Genomic DNA, 14,969 nt, shown 5'->3' on the forward strand with positions numbered 1-14,969 from the left:
GTTCGCCTAGTACGGAAAAGTAACCACATCTGAGGACGAATGGAGCCACACTACAGTTGTGTTAGGAACGACACGCAACTGTTAGTTGGCGGAATGAGGACGAGGATGTGGTGGCCTCCCTCCCAAACAAAAGAAAGATCACAAAAAATTAAGTTAGAAGTTGACCCTCCCAGGCCACAAAGGCGAACATGCTGGCGTGGCATAGAGATCTGGGATACATTAGATAGAAAATTTTTATTATTTATATGACTGAGAATAAAAGCGTGGCTCTAGAGCCTATAACCACATCCTCGTCCTCATTCCGCCAACTAACAGTAGACCTCTCTCATCCATACAAACAACATGGACTCACATTCACAGCAACCTAATCTAGATCCAAGTACATTACAGGAACTGGAATCCCTGAGAATAAAGCTCCAGTCTTTACAAGACACGTTCAACACGCACTTGGCGTATCTGAGGGATCCCAAATATCCGTTTACCTGGCCAGATCTACTGAACAAGTTCAACATGTTGACAGCCAAATTCGCCTCCTTGTCAGAGGACTTTTATGCACAACTCGATCCTAATTCCAACTCTACACTTCCAAAGCTTATGCTCCACCCACAAACACCAACCACTACCGAAAGTGAGACTCAAATTTTGAGCGTCCTACTTCGAACAAAGCTGATTCCTGATATTGAGCGCATGGAAGCACAAACCCAGGTGGCTATTGCGTCAGAATTTGGAGAGCCGGACGGCAATGATGGAACAGGGAAAGCTTTAGATGAAGACCGCGTCCTGAGGAAGCAACAGGAACATTGGACGAAACTCATAAACCAACACGATCAACTTGCTGGACAAGCGAATGAAATTGTCAACGAACTGGTAGCCAACTTCCGGGAAACGAACATTGCCGAAGCAGAACAACTAGAGAGACATCGACGGGAGCTTGCAGCTGTAGAGCCAGTGTGGAAGAAGGAAGGTTTTGCCGGCGAAGAAACTTGGCGTAGGTACCAATTAGAATGCATGGCTTCGTTCTTCAGCAGTGGAAGAGATGAACTGCAAGGCAGTGATTTGAAAAAACCATCGCAATCACCACAACCAGCGTTAAATTCACCACGATAAGCATTTAACGATGCATATGCCATTATTTCAATGTACAATATATACCATTACAGCAGAGGCACAATACATGCATTTTATCAAAAGTCCTTTATTGCTTTCCAATTCTTCATTTTCATTCTGCCAGTAAACCGCTGTATGTCCTCAATTCGTGTTTAAAAGTTATCCTTCATTTTACGGATTTTGAGGAGAACGTCGGCGTCCGATAGGTTCTCATCGCCAGATTTCAAAAGAGCCTTTCGTAATTCTTGCGAACGAACGCGCATAAAGGGATTGGTAAGCTTTTCATTTTCAACGGTGCTTGGTGTGGTGACATGTGTAGCTTTAGCCCATGATATCTTCTTCTGGATATCTGAATTGTCTGGCTCCACATGCTCAGCAAATTCAAGGTTCTTCCGAGTGTATTCGTGGCCAAAGTAAATCTTCGTGTCATCTGGTAAGCTAGCGAGGGTATCCAAGGAGTGCAACATTTGGGACGCGCTGCCTTCAAACAGCCTTCCGCATCCAGATGAGAACAAACAGTCGCCAGTAAAGACAGCTTTTTGCCCGGTTTTGGTGTCTTCAACAAAGTAGCTTACGTGACCAGTGGTATGGCCAGCCGTGGCCAAAGCTTTCACTTCCAAATTGCCCACTTTTACAGTTTCCTTGTCCTTGAGCTGTTTTGTCATTCCTTCTACTCTCTCATCACCTCCATAACACTCCACGTTGCCGAGAGATTTAAGAGCTTCTTTATTGCCACCGGCATGATCCCAATGGTGATGGGTAGTCAGAATGCAATCAGGAGTGACGCCATTTTCCTTGAAAGCTTCGAGTACTTTTGAAGGCTCAACGGGGTCAATAGCAGCCGCTTCAAAAAGGATAGTGATGAGTGATGTCTTCTGTTAAAACCGACTCTTTGTCATCGTATCTCTCACCTTTATTCGTGTCTTCATCAATTAGGAGATATGAATAGCTATCATAATGTGTACCATGGTCAGAAATGACTGTTGCACCTTCCTGTACATATAACCGAGACTTACTTGTCTTGTAGAACGGGAACAGGCTTGATAATCATTGTATTTTTCGAGGTGGTCGAAAAGCGACGGAGGGAAAGACGTATCATGCGTACTGTTTGGCGTCATGGCGACGCAGCGAAATTTCAAGGCGTTGCGTTGTTTGAAAATTTCTTATACCTGTACCAACCAGTGTGCAAAGCGAATTTCATACGCACTGGTACAGCAACGATGGCATCCCAAAGGTATTGTGTATGAATTAGTCGGTCTATCATTTTACGGTTTCTTGCTATGATAGGATTAAAGTAGCATCACTGGACGCATATGAACTGAATTAACAGCCTGCGCATCTTGCTTTATCTTTATCTTTATCTTTCTACTGGCTTTTGCATTCTTCACTGGCATGCCGTTACAACGAGCAGTGTACGTAGCCTGCAGAGATTTCGCTTCGGCCGGCCAACCTTCTCGGGCATGTTGATTCGAATCCCGCAGTAAATGGGGTTTTGACTAGATTTGGTTGCTTGAGCGAACTGATTGCTTTCCCCATAAGCATGTTCTATAGAGTTGAGGTGGGTATACATAAACATTGCTACAAGTGAACTACAAGCTGACACTTAGATATCTTCCATCTTAACATGTGGCTTTGTTTTTGCTGTCAACCGCATTAAGCGGTAGTATAAATGTAATATGGGCTTAGTATGGTGGTGATAAAGCTGATTTTTGGGATACGTATAACTGCCTCTAGTATCAAAGTATGGGAATGAATCTTTCTCTGCTCGTCATAGTATACCTTGGACAAAAGGTGAAAACACGTAGCACAAAACAACTTGAGCCGTGCACCACCTTTACGTAGGTAGAGCCGAGAGGGGACAATGAATCCATGTTGTACACGTTTCTCGACATTCCTGCAGGTAGTCAGCATGTGGTTTATCAGCAGCAAGGATATATTCATTGTCGATTTACTGAATAAAAATTTATCTTGAGGGTAAAAATTGTACAGCTCCAATCCGCACTAGCCTGTTTCTATAAGTTTAACAGACATGATATGACAGATACAGTGGTTATCGATGTCTGGGTCGTTCCACCAAAGCGGACCTGAAAATGGTCCTTCAAAATAGCTCTTTTGTGGATGCCAAGTTTAAACCAGTGCATACTAATACATCACATTGAAACAGATGTATACGCACACTTACGAACAACAACACACACTCAAATGAAAAGGATCGATAGATATATAAAAAATACGCTCATCTCTAGTTTAAACGCGGTATAGCTAGAAATCGCAGTGACTCCCAGCTCGGTAGAAATAGCAAAGACGCTGAGATTGGTTCTGGCAGGTGCTCTGTGCAACCTTTGCTGAGGTACAAAATAAAAATATTTTAACTGTAATGCACCTTTCTCTTTATCAGTCGTCTTTTCCTCTCCTTCGATTCCATCCACTTCCACATGCGCCGCTCAGTGCTTGCTGTGCTGGCCTTGTTGGTCGTCGCCGTCACATCGCAAACCATCGACGATTTAGCCAGTGTTGAAGACTACTACGAAAGCTTGGATCTGGTCACCGCCTTTTCAGACGATAGCAACAGCAGCACAATTTCCATCGGCACACCTGGTGTAGGTTATCACACAGCGTACACCACGATAGGCGGTGTTCAGACCGACAAAATTAATGTCGATAAACTAGAAATGACGAGAACAGAATATCAGCTCGGTATTTTATCCGAAGAGCTGATGCGATCCATCACATCCCTCCAAAAGAGGGTCGAAGTTATAATGCAAGAAAACAAAACTTACACTGTAACCTCAACTACCACTAAACCACCAAATAATAATACGCACTACTATTATTCTCTTGCACCATATTCATGGCCTAATTGCACTGGAATCAAAGCAGTCGTAAACAAATGGACCCAATGTCCTTGGAAGTCAGTTGATGGAAAGGTGCGATTCTTTTTCTCGGTCATATTTGTTGTCAAAGAAATTTGTAGTGACATTAAACCACAAACATTTTGTAGATCAACCCTGCAGGAAAATCATTAAGTGCAGGCCATTCTCTTACCTACCTCATCCGTGATGGTGTTGACCTTGCTACTAGCTATTATCTTTTTGGCAATTCTGCACACGAACAAAAGGTACGAAAGCGACTTAGTTGATTTTATTATGGATATGTTTAGAAAAACTTTCTGATTTCCAAGTCATACTTGACACTAGTATACAGACAATATTCGCACTTTCTTCATCAATCGAGCTACCTACATGGCGCCCAACATGAACTACTCGCAAGTCGTTCCTGATGGTCCAGAAGATGACTGGATTGGTAGCAGAATGGGCGTTCTAGATACCCATGGGTTAATCACCCTTCTATCATCCGCTGAGCTAATGGCTCAAAGTGGCGGCACTTACTGGACAGATTCCGACACGAAAGGTTTGCAAAAATGGGTTAGAGAGTATCGAACCTGGATGGAAACCTCTCGTCTGGGTATTGCGGAGAGCAAAGGCCGAAATAATCATGGAACGTGAGTATAGTCTAGGCGTTGGCATTCAATATTGACTTTGTCTGGGTACTAAACATAATTTGCCACCAGATTTTATTATGCTCAAATAGCGGCATTCTCTCACTACTTGGGAGAGGCTAATGCCACTCGCGCAGCCGTTAACAAATACCTAGATACCATTTATGATGGTCAGATCATGGCAAGCGGTGCCCAACCTCTCGAACTTTCCCGTGCCTTTTCGCTTCACTATAGCTACTATAACCTCGAAGCATTGGGAGCATTGGCAAAATACGCACAATCAGTCGGCTTGAACGTTTTCAACTCGTAAGTATATCGGTTTTCTTTGTACTACACCACTATCTCATGAAGACTAGCAGAAAAGCTAATTGATGCCTATACAGGACCAATGTTCATAAAGCGTCCTATCGCACTGCAGTCAACTTTTTGATCAAAAATACCTTGTCAACTAAAAATTCAGAGAACCCTGCCAACTTCCTTCCCATGCTAGAGACCTCGGCAAATGTGTATGGCGATGACAAAACCTACAACTACACCGACGCTATCAAGTACATTCGCAATGAAACCGGTGGTGGCGACCTTGGCGCTGTCTGGCTTCTCTGGACTCGCCAATAATCAAATCATGTTTTGAAAAATCTACACTGCATTCAATATAAATTTGTGAATAAATCCTGTATTATCTAGAGCAATGACAAGAGCAATGACACACCACAATAGGCCATTTTGTATATACTTGGCCGGTCCAATATGAAATCATATTGACGAGCAATGATGGTACACCCCTGATCCTTCTCTACACTTCTATTACTGTTGAAGAATTACAATTCTTTCACATTGAAGCATTTTATATTCAAGCTATAGACATGATCGCTGCTTCACGAATTATATGGTTGTAAATTTCGCTATACAATATGCCTTGCTGCACAGAAGTCTACATTAGGAGTTCCGATAAAATCTGCGGCTCTCTCATCTATTCGTGTGAAAGCGCTTCCTCCAGGACGTTCTTAACAATATCAAGCTTCACATAGCCCATGACAAAATTATCCGCGAGCCACTGGCTGTCTACAGTGCCGATATCCTCGCCCTATGTATTTCTTTCGGTTAGCTGCCGGCTAGTGACTGCAATGAAAGTCTGTAACAACTTGCCTGAAATTCAATTTGGAGACCACCTTTTGCAGTACGGGTGAAGATAAATTCATCTCCTTTGTTCACTTTCGTTTTCGGGAACTTTGCTTTGAAATCTTGAATGGCTTCCAAAATACGTCTTTCGTCATCTTCACTAAGGTCCTTAGCTTGTTCCCGCATAAGCTGCAAGAGAGATCTGGTAAAACCGTCTCTCAAATGAGCAGCACCAGTTGGCCTAGTGGGAACTAAAGAGTGACAGCTTAAGATTTAAGGTATCACATCCAATCTCATACACCATCTGTACAAGCCTACCTATTCTTATGCTAATATCTATAGGGTGCAATAGCATCTTTTGAGCCTGATCAACGTCGCTCATAGCAGAACTTGCATTTGTCCACAACTTGGCCTTTTCCAGTATCATGACGTCTTTTGGTCGAGCATACATTGCCATGACGTACACACTTATCTTAAGAAAGCTCACTTGTCTCGAACCAAGGCCAATGATCACCTTTTTATCCGTGGCTTCGTGAATTGTGAATGGAACTTCCATGTGCGTTCGCGGTTCTTGAAGATTTCCTCTTGCCGCCTCCGCTTGCACCGTCTTCGACAGCAAAAAACTAGTGCCGACCGTCGCGAACATGATCGGCATCCACACGTGTGCGCCAAGAGGTCTATTAGGGACGGCCTAGAGGCAGTACAGCTGGTTCATTACAATTCTTTCTCATTCTGTCACTTAGAATTCGGAATGTGACCTACCGTGCTTGCCATTCGTCGACCTGCACCAATGTATGGAACTGGAAGGGCCCGCACACCTGATGAACTGGTTCGCCATACACTCTGTGCTGATGGACAAAGAGGCCGTACTCGCAACATTTTATAAAAAAATTGTTTCCAAAAAAAAGGTAAATGTCTGAAAGAACAAAAATGCAACTCAGCGTTTCCAGGCCGAATATGCAATAGCATGTTGCGCATAAAAATACAAGGGTAGACCTATCCAGGCATTTTCAAACCCGGTTACAACGAATTTCTCTCTAGCTACAAATATATCTGAGAGCATAAACGCAATAGCTCCAAGGACTTGTGGGAGTGGTCTTTGAGCATTAGTTGCTGACCCTAAACTTGCAATGACCATAATGACAATGGCAACCATGTACACCAGGACAGGGACCTTCATGTCAGCATCGACGTTCGGAAGAAGCCAAGGAAGCACTTGTGAAAGCATTGCGCCTGAAGCTGCCATGCCCAGAAGACTAAGCGAGCTAGTCCATTGTACACCAAGTTTGACAAAGGCCATGCTGTAGCAAATATGAGATAGTAGAAACGCGACAAGCCCGAGAAGGAAGGCCCATTCGGGCTTGAACATCAGCATTATGTCGCCTAAGGTCCCGAAGAGTAATCCCTTGCCAATTAGACTTCCATGTTTGCTGGGTCCGCGAGGGGCTTCAATGTACGTGACCAAGAATCCGTAGCTTGACAGAGGTTTAAACAGGTATACACCGCCCGTCAATCCACGATATATGCTCCATAGAAGTCCAACCTGTGCAATTGTACTTATCCAAACACCAGAGTAAACCATTGGAGGTAAACCTGAAGGTGAGAAATAAAAAAAAGTTGGGAATTGTGACAAGCATGTGAACCTACTTTATTCGATCGAAACTCAGATTGCCATGCGGGGAAAGCGGATAGGCTCTGCTGGCAGCGGATACGAAGCACACAAAACATCACGCACACCATGTATGATTATTTTTGTACTTGTTATTTGATGCCAAAAAAAAAAAAAGGTTTAAAATGCTATGTACTAGATATACAACCATAACAACTCCACCAAGCACATCATGCCCATGGCTTGTCCATAAGGCATAGAGGTAAGTGGAATCTCCTTATAGAATTGCTTGGTATCTCCCATAGGGGTACCAAAAGAAACATTCTGAAGCTCTCCAGTTTCATCAATGTTGCTGATGACACCTCGGACCGCCTTCATTGCTACTTCAGAAAATTCGCTGGAAATATACTGCTTTCGAACAGCTTTCATGATACCAAACGCAAAACCTGCGGTGGCCGATGCTTCCAAATACGAGTCACTAGCATGGTCGTCAATAATTGTACGCCATAAACCAGATTCATCTTGATGGCGGGCCAAAGCACGCACTTGAGCATTGAGAGTATCAATTAGGTGTACACGGATGGGATCATTTTCAGCCAAGTCCAAAAGCTCAATAAACTCTGGAATGACAATGGTAATCCAACTGTTTCCACGTCCCCATAATGCACTGGCAAAGTTATGGCCACCTTCCTCAAATGTCCAACCATGGAAGAACAATCCTGTCTTGGTATCGAACAGGTACTTGATATGAAGAAGGAATTGTCTCTTGGCTTCCTCAACATAGTGAGGTCTGTTAAGCACCTTACCGATCTTTGCCAATGGAAGGACCGTCATCATAAGAGTATCATCCCACAGTTGCTGAGTATTGTCTGCCGCATATGTGATGTGTTGCATACCGCCGTACTCTGTGCGTGGCAAAGAATGCATGGCCCATTCTGCCCAGGTGTCAAGATATGGCACATATGTTTTGTCACCAGTTTCCTCATATACGTACGCCAAAGTCAGGAACACGGCCATTGTGTTGATGTTTTTGTGTCTTGGAGGTTCGGCAAATCGGTCTCGGAACCACTTTTGAATGATTTCGAGCGTTTCCTTGTCGTTGGTCATGGCATAGTACTTCCAGAGTCCATACAAACCAACACCTTGTGTCCATTCCCAGTCATTCCAGGCTTTGGTGTCAACAACAATACCGTTGTCCAGATGAAGGAGGAACTTTCCCGTTGTATCTTGGATGCCTACAAGATTGTGAATCAGGGATTTTATTAATCCGTGAACTTCTGTGGCAGATTTTTCTTTGAGAACGTTGGACATGACTGAGGAAGCAACAGTGGTGGGAAGGAGAAAGTTTCAATCCAATAAATATGTTTGTGACTCTCGGGAACTGCTTAATTTTGAGTTTGAAAATGTTCCCCGTCTACGATAATATATTTGTGAAAGCAGGTGGAAGACGGAAATACATGAAGCTTCTTCGCTCGTGCAAACCTTATTTCTGTGGGGAGTTTTCCTTGAATATTCTCCTAAGTAGATACTGAGATATAACCCAGATCTTTAGTAATTTCACACAGGTGCTTATGTATACGCTAGAACGAAGGTTCACTCAGTACCGCCAGAATACTTCACAATATTACAATATAGGAAGTGTGCTATAGCCCTACCGAGCAGCGTCTGTTACCAATCGTTTATACAGAAACACAGGGATCAACTGTGATCAGACGTAAAAATGATATTAAAACAGTGTAAAATCCTTTTCTTTCTTGATTCAGCCGCTGGTGGACTTGTGCATAGAATAAATGGGCCCATAACATGAAAGAAATTACATTCGGCCTGATAAAAGCGATGGACCAATACGGCCGATGAAGTGAGCTGATGGTCAGGCGGACTCAATAGTGGCTTACGTCCCTTCAGTCATAACAGTTTATTTAAATTCACTTATTTGTTTCTACACGAGAAGTATTCCATTATGACACACAGAGTGTCTTGTTGGTTGCACTCATGCACTGCAAATTCCTCCTTTGCTTTTCTTTTTATCTTCAGCATCCTACCAAGCTAGCCTCATGCGCGTCTTAAGCAAACGATTGCTATCTCTGGCAAAAGCATGTAGAATGAGCGTATTCAGTTTATCAAAGTAGGTTGCGCTCATAATTTGAGCATTACTCAGACCAAAGCTTTTGGTCTAGGTTGATGACATATAAAATTCAGAGCCAACGTTGAGACCACGACGGTTGTGACTTCGACAAGCTTTTACAATCTTGACATCATTTTTTGATTTAGGTTCAACAGCTGTCGAAAGGTGGCTTAATTATGTGTACTTACAGATGATGATGATGGACAAGAAAACATCGTGCAACGTTTGCTCAGCGAAGGGATTTCTGGGGCAGCACTCAAATATCCCTCGTTTTTTGATTCTCCAAGTAAGCGGTATCTGAGCGACCCTCATGTAACCTGTTTTGATTTACGGGAAAGTAAAGCTCTTCAGTTAGTCTTTCTAACCGGTAGTGTGATTTAATGTGTACTGCGTTGACAAGAGCTTGGAATAGGATCGGTGTGGTCGATAATAGCGTCCCTGTTGCAGTGCAAAGCCGATGTGTTTATGTACGGTTCTATATCTTTCCACTTTATCCATTGTATGTAATGTTTACTACCAGAGGTCTGGAAAGAGGTATCCTAGATTGGGCATTTTTGGGAGAAAGTCTCTTCAGTTACACACCTTGCCATTTTCTCTCTGACTGGGATTTAAAATGCGCACTGGGGATGGCGCCGGCACGACGTTTCTGTTCCTCCATTTTGCGGTAGCATTTCTAATTTCCCCGGGCCAATTGACCCAAGCACTATAAGCATCGTTCTAGTCTAAATTTGCTGGAACGATGTATGCATCCCCAAGTTCAGCACCTTCGGGTGCAACTTCACACTTCTGGTCCTTCATGACTGGCTTGTTCCTATTTTTGGCGCTAGCACCAACAGTGTCGGCATCCACCACTGTCCATTTCGTCAATAACAATTTTACGCTGTGTCAGGAATCAAGCTACTTGAACGTTACAAGTGTTAATCGACTATATCATGCAAAGACCAGCACTCTAAATTTCACCATCAACGGAATATCTCCAGTAACTATGGATAACCTGAACGCGGCAAAGACATGTAATTATATATTTTTTATATTTATTGTTTCTACTCACTTATATTATCTTCACTCTAACATTTGAATAATCTATTTCAAGATTATGCTGCTTCCAAAACAATTGTTCAAATTGGATTTTGGACCGCTGTCAATGAAGCAAATCAATTTTGCCAGGACGTCAGTTGTCCAATTGGAGTGGGCAATGTTACTATTCATAAGGTGACTGAAACATGTGGACATTGAATGCATAAACATCGATCTGTTCTAACATGATAACTTCATTAGGTGATGAGTCTACCTACCACAGCGCTGCCGTTTGGAGATATTTCAGTGCACTATCAAGCTTATACCCCCGACAATATATCTTTCACATGTCTCGATATAGCACCTGTGGGTTATCAAAATCCAGTGTGGCGACAAGTGTTAATAGCTGTTCCAGTTGCCTTTGCTGTATTTGCAGCTATTGTGACGATCTTCTCGATCTACGTTACTAGCACAGACGCTGAACAAGACATTTTAATATCAGCCTCAAACTATGGAATAGAGCCATCAGCACTTCGTCTCAAAACTCCAGGATTGTTCGATATCGTCTTTTACGCACAATTCATAGTTGTCACGGGCCAACTCAACATCAAGTACCCATTGTTTTATCCATTATTCACTTCGAATTTCGCCTGGAGCAACCTTTTATTTGTACCAGATTTCATCAACGACATTGTCAACACCATCTTTCCTGCCCAACTTACCACCGACTCATCAGGATGGTACCAGTCTGAACCTGGATTGAGTTTAAACAAACGCCAGATGGGGTTCGGAGCGGCTGCTAACGACACCAATCCTGTTGTTGTTGCTAGTACCGGCATGGCCAATTTTGCAAATGCCGTGGGGTTGGATGTACGCGCCTTGTTCATAACGTCCTTAATATTCTATTTAATTATTCTGGCTTGTATTATTTTCCTGTGCATCATCGCATGCATGGTCTTAGAGTTTACCAATGTAAACTCATCATACCAGAAGCTACAAAGAAGTCGGCCGTTTGATTTAACGATAGGTATAGTGGAATACTTTGAATACCTGGCAAGCACGTATGGAGTTATTCTTACTGATGTGCTATGTTTTTTGTATAGGGGCTTGTCTGAGAACCTTAACATTGTTCTATCTACCGCTCATTACCATGTCGTTCTACCAGTTGATGCTTCCTGCACCATGGTACCTGCTATTACCTGCCGCATTAATGCTGGTATTCCCCTTGTTTGGCCTCTTCGCATGGATTGCATTTCTCCTCCTACGTATTCGACCTCCATCAGTGATTTTCTCGGACATGACGTTGCTGCTTCGATATGGTACTCTTTACAGCGCCTTTACGGACGATACATTTACATTTTTCATTCTCGTCGTAGTCTATAAGGCATTAGTGGGCGCAATGGTGGGGCTGTTCCAAGCCAGTGGCCTCGCTCAAGTCATTGTCATTATCATTCTAGAAACGGTCTTTCTCCTTGCTCATTGGTTCAAGGTTCCCTACGCTGACCGATCCATCAATAACTTTTATATCTCCTTTGGTGCAGTACGTATCATCATCAGCATTCTTAACATTCTATTTGTGGATGAAGCGAACCTGTTGGACTGGGACAAGCAATACATTGCGTATGCTCAGATCTTCCTGCACTGTGTCGCCTTTTTGGTTCTCTTTTCTGTATCCTTGAAAAACCTCATACTCATCGTGACTGGCATGTCAAGCCAAGAGCCTCATGAAAATTCCCGACTCAGCGCGGGATTAGGATTGCGATGGATGCGTAGACGGCCCCAGCGTCCACGATTTTCGCATGTTCCAAGTCGCAGTATCAGTGGTCCCATCGATGTACCGGAAAATGAGATGATCACAACTTCTTCGAAGTCTAATAAGTTTGGCTGGAGACGATCGACTGGAGACGCATCTGTAGGCTTACCTCTACAGCATTTAAATAATGGCTTACGGTCAGCTACAGTTCCAGACATGTTAAACAATGGATCAGGATCTACACTAGGTCCACAAACACCGCCTCCACAACCACCAAAGCATGGTATACCGCTCACTGATGATCAATATGGCCCACAAAATTATCACAGACTTTCAGCGTTTGGGCCAAGCATATACACGGTCGATTCGTTAGATTCCCCAACACCTACACCGCAGCGCCTTAGAGCTTCATCTAATAGCAATACGTGGATGATACCAGGGCATCAAAGGCAAAGCAGCACCAGTACTGCAGGTGTAGCAACATCGCAAGCTGATAGTAACACATCTAACAGCAACAACCCTTCCGAATCTCGGCAAACGCCTTCGAATTCTACCATGTCAAACCCATCTGACAATAACCCTGTGTCACCTACTGAGTCATCTTTCTATCGACCATCACGAAGGTCATTACGCAAACGGAGTGGCGACTATGGTGGCTTTGGTGGTAGCAAAGGTAATGCGAACGAAGGACCTGATCCGCAGGCGACACCTAGACCGGGCAATAGAAATTCCAATGCACCGCAAACAACTGTATCACCTGCACCTGCCCATCCTTCAATGAATGATATTGAATTATATCGAATTTTGGGCCCAGAAGGGATGGCAGCCATTGCTTCTACGCAGTCACCATCGTCGGGTAAGAATATGGCGAAGACACCTTCGTCTGGGGGACTTTTCCCCATGTCTACCAGTGCCTCGGGCCCCGCTCGGCAGTTCAACGACACGTCTGTCTCCACAGGTAGCATATCTGGCAATGAGCCCCAGATAAAGCCAAATTGGTCTCGACAATCACAAAGTACGGACACACATCCTAGTAATCAAGCCGAAGCTGGTTTCTACGAAATAACGAATGATAGCGATTACGATGAGGCGTAATCATTTTATTGAGTTCTATTTGCTTCATCAGACGCCTCAAGACTTTTTACATAGCCAGATTTTGACACTCCTCTCTATTTCATTTCATCTCATTCAGTCATTATTAATTCCATTTGTTTTTTTACAAATTATTGTATACAGCACTTCTTATAATTGATTCATAATCTGCTTTGTTCGGCAGGGGCTGAATCATTGGTTATTGGTGGATAGGTGTCCGTGACTCAGCAGTATTACGCCAGGACATAAATTTCTCACAGGCTGTGATCCAATTTCCACTCCCCCATCCTTTTGTCTCCTTTACCCCACTTTGAATCTCGCAACATGTCGGTTTCCGAAAAGTAAGCTAGTTAAATGCAAAGTACAGAGTTCTTTCACTTCAACGTTAACTGATGGATATATCGGAATCAATTAGTACTCCAATGGCTGCTGATCGCTCTGTCTTCTTGCGGTCCAAAGTTAAGATTGTCTTGACAGGAAGCGAAACCAAGGAAGAAGCAGAAGCTGCGCTTAGAGCGCCCATCAATATCCCTCGTTACCCTCATTTCAACGATGTTCATGAGCAGAGAGTCCATATGAAGCAGAAGCTCGCTGCTGGCTTCCGCCTATTTGCCAAGTTCGGATGGGATGAAGGTAAGTTTACCACCACGATTTTCACCTTTTTTGGAACTCAATGGGTCGGTACTAAGATTTTCCCTTTTTCCCCCCAGGTGTTGCTGGACATATGACCTTCAGAGACCCAGAGTACCCTGAACTGTATTGTAAGTTATGAACCCACCCACATCTTGCCTACAAACGGAATGGATTCTTATTTGTTTATGCTAGGGGTCAACTATTTCGGCCAGAGCTTCTCACAAGTTCGCGCTTCTGATCTGGTACTTTGTGACCATAGTGGCGCCATCGTTCGAGGCAACCAAACCGTCAACAAAGCTGCTTTTGTTATTCATTCTGCTATTCATGAAGGTCGTCCAGATGCCACGTGTGCCGTCCATGCCCATTCCATGTACGGAAAGACCTTCTCAGCCCTTGGCAGAAAATTGTTACCCATCACTCAGGATTCATGCGCTTTCTACGAAGATCACTCGTTGTACGATGACTTTGGCGGTGTAGTATATACCCCTGAAGAAGGCGAACGCTTAAAGTCTGCGCTCGGTCAAAGCAAGGCCATGATCTTGAAGAACCATGGCTTGCTCACGGTTGGAAGCTCTGTGGATGAAGCCATTTGGTGGTTCATCTCTATGGAGCGATGCTGTATGTCACAGCTTATTGCTGAGGCTGCTTGCACAAACGGTTTTGAAGGACTCAAGCTCATTGATCATGATGTTGCACTTGGAACACGGAGCAATGTTGGCGATAAGCAGGCTGGTTTCTTCCAATTCCAGCCTATGTTTGCTCAGATTGTCAAGGAACAACCCGATCTTCTCGATTAAGGGAAGCGCACGTTGGTGTTATATTATGAATAAAATTGTCAGACTTTTTGTATGTAACCTGTTCTCCATCGACTCTAAACAAAAAGTTTCAACATATTGTTGACTAATACTGTCTCAAAATTGCTGCTACAGGATGATTTTGTAGTTGTTTTACCAAACATGATGGGTAGACATTTTTCTGCAGGTCTCTCTGTAACCGCGTGTCAATTCCGCTTACT

The 14,969-nt window shown here is 43.6% G+C and overlaps 10 protein-coding genes across 10 annotated transcripts; 5 read left to right on the forward strand and 5 right to left on the reverse strand.

The window, feature by feature from the left end:
• K450DRAFT_227866 (uncharacterized protein) lies at window positions 1-317 on the forward strand. The gene has a single exon (XM_051586808.1). The coding sequence runs from the start codon at window positions 40-42 to the stop codon at window positions 247-249; it is 210 nt and encodes a 69-aa protein (XP_051447197.1). The 5' UTR covers window positions 1-39; the 3' UTR covers window positions 250-317.
• K450DRAFT_227867 (uncharacterized protein) lies at window positions 1-1,183 on the forward strand. The gene has a single exon (XM_051586809.1). The coding sequence runs from the start codon at window positions 343-345 to the stop codon at window positions 1,105-1,107; it is 765 nt and encodes a 254-aa protein (XP_051447198.1). The 5' UTR covers window positions 1-342; the 3' UTR covers window positions 1,108-1,183.
• K450DRAFT_227869 (uncharacterized protein) lies at window positions 1,184-2,232 on the reverse strand. Its single transcript, XM_051586810.1, has 3 exons — window positions 2,124-2,232; window positions 2,019-2,056; window positions 1,184-1,951 (listed from the first exon to the last, which is right to left on the reverse strand). The coding sequence occupies exons 1-3, from the start codon at window positions 2,204-2,206 to the stop codon at window positions 1,260-1,262; spliced, it is 813 nt and encodes a 270-aa protein (XP_051447199.1). The 5' UTR covers window positions 2,207-2,232; the 3' UTR covers window positions 1,184-1,259.
• Window positions 2,233-3,496: 1,264 nt separating this feature from the next.
• K450DRAFT_227870 (uncharacterized protein) lies at window positions 3,497-5,340 on the forward strand. The gene is made up of 5 exons (XM_051586811.1): window positions 3,497-4,034; window positions 4,109-4,225; window positions 4,305-4,609; window positions 4,679-4,912; window positions 4,990-5,340. Exons 1-5 carry the CDS (start codon window positions 3,543-3,545, stop codon window positions 5,219-5,221), a joined length of 1,380 nt encoding a protein of 459 aa, XP_051447200.1. The 5' UTR covers window positions 3,497-3,542; the 3' UTR covers window positions 5,222-5,340.
• K450DRAFT_227872 (uncharacterized protein) lies at window positions 5,339-6,289 on the reverse strand. Its single transcript, XM_051586812.1, has 2 exons — window positions 6,044-6,289; window positions 5,339-5,966 (listed from the first exon to the last, which is right to left on the reverse strand). The coding sequence occupies exon 2, from the start codon at window positions 5,909-5,911 to the stop codon at window positions 5,708-5,710; it is 204 nt and encodes a 67-aa protein (XP_051447201.1). The 5' UTR covers window positions 5,912-5,966; window positions 6,044-6,289; the 3' UTR covers window positions 5,339-5,707.
• Window positions 5,881-6,477, reverse strand: K450DRAFT_227874 (uncharacterized protein). Its single transcript, XM_051586813.1, has one exon. It carries the CDS (start codon window positions 6,378-6,380, stop codon window positions 5,967-5,969), a length of 414 nt encoding a protein of 137 aa, XP_051447202.1. The 5' UTR covers window positions 6,381-6,477; the 3' UTR covers window positions 5,881-5,966.
• On the reverse strand, window positions 6,290-7,329 carry K450DRAFT_227875 (uncharacterized protein). The gene is made up of 2 exons (XM_051586814.1): window positions 6,488-7,329; window positions 6,290-6,416 (listed from the first exon to the last, which is right to left on the reverse strand). Exon 1 carries the CDS (start codon window positions 7,305-7,307, stop codon window positions 6,663-6,665), a length of 645 nt encoding a protein of 214 aa, XP_051447203.1. The 5' UTR covers window positions 7,308-7,329; the 3' UTR covers window positions 6,290-6,416; window positions 6,488-6,662.
• Window position 7,330: 1 nt separating this feature from the next.
• On the reverse strand, window positions 7,331-8,767 carry K450DRAFT_227880 (uncharacterized protein). The gene has a single exon (XM_051586815.1). It carries the CDS (start codon window positions 8,643-8,645, stop codon window positions 7,530-7,532), a length of 1,116 nt encoding a protein of 371 aa, XP_051447204.1. The 5' UTR covers window positions 8,646-8,767; the 3' UTR covers window positions 7,331-7,529.
• Window positions 8,768-10,507: 1,740 nt separating this feature from the next.
• Window positions 10,508-13,485, forward strand: K450DRAFT_227884 (uncharacterized protein). Its single transcript, XM_051586816.1, has 3 exons — window positions 10,508-10,671; window positions 10,738-11,503; window positions 11,580-13,485. The coding sequence occupies exons 2-3, from the start codon at window positions 10,741-10,743 to the stop codon at window positions 13,322-13,324; spliced, it is 2,508 nt and encodes an 835-aa protein (XP_051447205.1). The 5' UTR covers window positions 10,508-10,671; window positions 10,738-10,740; the 3' UTR covers window positions 13,325-13,485.
• A 258-nt stretch (window positions 13,486-13,743) lies between these two features.
• On the forward strand, window positions 13,744-14,751 carry K450DRAFT_171197 (uncharacterized protein; the record flags this gene model as incomplete). Its single annotated transcript, XM_051584138.1, has 3 exons — window positions 13,744-13,954; window positions 14,032-14,082; window positions 14,147-14,751. 3 exons carry the CDS (start codon window positions 13,744-13,746, stop codon window positions 14,749-14,751), a joined length of 867 nt encoding a protein of 288 aa, XP_051447206.1.
• Between the last annotated feature and the right edge of the window lie 218 nt (window positions 14,752-14,969).

Source organism: Umbelopsis ramanniana (genome assembly GCF_025399195.1).
Source record: "Umbelopsis ramanniana AG unplaced genomic scaffold K450scaffold_10, whole genome shotgun sequence".
NCBI classification, from domain to species: Eukaryota; Fungi; Mucoromycota; class Umbelopsidomycetes; order Umbelopsidales; family Umbelopsidaceae; genus Umbelopsis; species Umbelopsis ramanniana.

Coding starts and splice junctions, on each gene's coding strand:
- K450DRAFT_227866 (XM_051586808.1), top strand. CDS start 40: ATGGAGCCACACTACAGTTGTGTTAGGAACGACACGCAACTGTTAGTT.
- K450DRAFT_227867 (XM_051586809.1), top strand. CDS start 343: ATGGACTCACATTCACAGCAACCTAATCTAGATCCAAGTACATTACAG.
- K450DRAFT_227869 (XM_051586810.1), bottom strand. CDS start 2,206: ATGATACGTCTTTCCCTCCGTCGCTTTTCGACCACCTCGAAAAATACA. Junction 2,057..2,123: donor GTTCCCGTTCTACAAGACAA/GTAAGTCTCGGT, acceptor ACATTATGATAG/CTATTCATATCTCCTAATTG. Junction 1,952..2,018: donor TGATGAAGACACGAATAAAG/GTGAGAGATACG, acceptor TCCTTTTTGAAG/CGGCTGCTATTGACCCCGTT.
- K450DRAFT_227870 (XM_051586811.1), top strand. CDS start 3,543: ATGCGCCGCTCAGTGCTTGCTGTGCTGGCCTTGTTGGTCGTCGCCGTC. Junction 4,035..4,108: donor GGAAGTCAGTTGATGGAAAG/GTGCGATTCTTT, acceptor AACATTTTGTAG/ATCAACCCTGCAGGAAAATC. Junction 4,226..4,304: donor ATTCTGCACACGAACAAAAG/GTACGAAAGCGA, acceptor ACTTGACACTAG/TATACAGACAATATTCGCAC.
- K450DRAFT_227872 (XM_051586812.1), bottom strand. CDS start 5,911: ATGCGGGAACAAGCTAAGGACCTTAGTGAAGATGACGAAAGACGTATT.
- K450DRAFT_227874 (XM_051586813.1), bottom strand. CDS start 6,380: ATGCCGATCATGTTCGCGACGGTCGGCACTAGTTTTTTGCTGTCGAAG.
- K450DRAFT_227875 (XM_051586814.1), bottom strand. CDS start 7,307: ATGGTTTACTCTGGTGTTTGGATAAGTACAATTGCACAGGTTGGACTT.
- K450DRAFT_227880 (XM_051586815.1), bottom strand. CDS start 8,645: ATGTCCAACGTTCTCAAAGAAAAATCTGCCACAGAAGTTCACGGATTA.
- K450DRAFT_227884 (XM_051586816.1), top strand. CDS start 10,741: ATGAGTCTACCTACCACAGCGCTGCCGTTTGGAGATATTTCAGTGCAC. Junction 11,504..11,579: donor GCCGTTTGATTTAACGATAG/GTATAGTGGAAT, acceptor TTTTTTGTATAG/GGGCTTGTCTGAGAACCTTA.